General features: G+C 57.3%; 2 protein-coding genes across 2 annotated transcripts in view; both read left to right on the top strand.

The window, feature by feature from the left end:
- Nucleotides 1–1,878, top strand: part of UNC45A (unc-45 myosin chaperone A) — a 15,196-nt gene that overhangs the window by 6,462 nt on the left and 6,856 nt on the right. Inside the window, exons 8-9 of the mRNA XM_015567735.1 lie at nt 797–1,094; nt 1,350–1,437. Of these exons, the coding sequence (XP_015423221.1) occupies nt 797–1,094; nt 1,350–1,437 (386 nt within the window). The remainder of the gene's footprint in view (nt 1–796; nt 1,095–1,349; nt 1,438–1,878) is intronic.
- MAN2A2 (mannosidase alpha class 2A member 2) overlaps nt 1–1,878 on the top strand; it is a 53,939-nt gene that overhangs the window by 48,461 nt on the left and 3,600 nt on the right. The gene's annotated exons all lie outside the window — the stretch shown is intronic.

Raw genomic sequence — 1,878 nt, 5'->3', positions numbered from 1 at the left:
CAGGAAGCCTGTGAGGGGTGATTGCTGTTTTCTTTGGGTTCAGAGAGGAGGGGAGAGGGAGCGAGAGATAGAAACATCAACGATGGGAGAGAACCATTGAGCAGCTGCCTCCTGCACGGCCCACACGGGAGATGGAGCCTGCAACCCGGGCATGTGCCCTGACCTGGAATTGAACCCAGGACCCTTCAGTTTGCAGGCTGATGCGCTATCCACTGAGCCAACCCAGCTAGGGCTGTGATTGCTAATTTCCCTTCAGTTTTTATTTTTTAAATATATTTTTTATTATTTTTGTTAATCCTTACCTGAGGATATTTTCCCATTGATTTTATTTTTTTTGAGAGAGAGAGAGTGGAAGGGAGGGAGAGAGACAGAGAGAGAAACATTGATGCAAGAGAGACACATCAACTGGTTGCCTCCTGCACTGGCCCCAACCAGGGCCAGGGTGGAACCTGCAACTGAGGTACATGCCCTTGACCGGAATCAAACCCGGGACCCTTCAGCCCAAAGGCTGACACTGTCCACTGAGCCAAACCGGCTAGGGCTTCCCTTCAGTTTTACACACGAGGGACCTCAGAGCCCCTGACCTCACTGCTGAGGCCCTGCCCTGCTCCACACCCGCCTCCGCGGCAGCAGGTCAGCCGGACAGACAGCCTGCCCCGCGCCCGCAGCCTGCGCAGCGTGGTCCTGCCGTCCGTCCCGTGCCTTTCCCAGAAACCCCTGTCCCGGGCTCCGTGCCTTTCCCAGAAACCCCTGCCCCGGGCCCGTCGGGGCTGGACTGACCGGGGCGTCCTCTCAGGTCTGAAGAAGATCCTGGCGGTGGGGGGCTCTGTGCAGGAGCCCCCCGGGGAGCTCGCGGTGACCGCCAACAGCCGCATGAGCGCCTCCATCCTCCTCAGCAAGCTCTTCGACGACCTCAAGTGCGACGCCGAGAGGGAGAACTTCCACCGCCTCTGCGAGAACTACATCAGGCGAGCAAGGCGCCTCTCCGCTGCCGGGTCCCAGCCTGGGTTCTGGCTCCTTGTGGGGGGGGAGTTTGGGCGGGCAATGAAAGGCTTTCGACTCTCCCGGAGGCAGACCCTCCAGCTGGGACGTGTGTAGGCCCACGAGCAGGTTCCCAGGTTCCCGGGAGGCCGGATGCGCTGTCTGTGTCTGAAGGTTGTTCAGGGAGCGAGTATTGCTTCTATGTGCAGGGAAAATCTTAAAGTGTAACATCTGAGCTCACACTGGTCTTTGTCCCTAAAGGATACGCCAGGAGAGCTTGGCAACAGTGCCCGCCTGAGCCCACCTCTCGGGTGCTCACCTGTTGTTACCGCAGTAAGCCTTGAGGGGTGACTGCTATCGTTCCACAGGGACCTTCTTTCCCAGTTCCCTGTGATGCCACCTCCAGCCCAGACCCAGCGTTCACTGAGCACTTACTATGTCCCTTTGAACACAGCAGTGCGTGCCCGTCCTGCTCTTTTTTTTTTTTTAAGAAAAATATATGTATTGATTTCAGAGAGGAGGGGAGGGGGGAGAGAGATGATGAGAGAGAATCATTGATTGGCTGCCTCCTGCATGCCCCTCACGGGGACGGAGCCCGCAACCTGGGCCTGTGCCCTTGGCCGGGATCAAACCTGGGACCCTTCAGTTTGCAGGGCCGACGCTCTATCCACTGAGCCAAACCGGTTAGGGCTGTCCTGCTCTTAAGGAGCTTACAGCTGAGAGAACACTCAAGACAGATTATGAAATAAGAACAATTTCAGCCCTAGCTGGTTTTGCTCAGTGGATAGAGCGTCGGCCTGCGGACTGAAGGGTCCCAGGTTCGATTCCGGTCAAGGGCATGTACCTGGGTTGCGGGCACATCCCCAGTAGGAGATGTGCGGAGGCAGCTGATCGATG

Source organism: Myotis davidii, unplaced genomic scaffold (assembly GCF_000327345.1).
Source record: "Myotis davidii unplaced genomic scaffold, ASM32734v1 scaffold324, whole genome shotgun sequence".
Taxonomy (NCBI): domain Eukaryota; kingdom Metazoa; phylum Chordata; class Mammalia; order Chiroptera; family Vespertilionidae; genus Myotis; species Myotis davidii.
The sequence above is the reverse complement of the archived record's forward strand: the minus strand, read 5'-3'. Positions and strand labels throughout refer to the sequence as shown.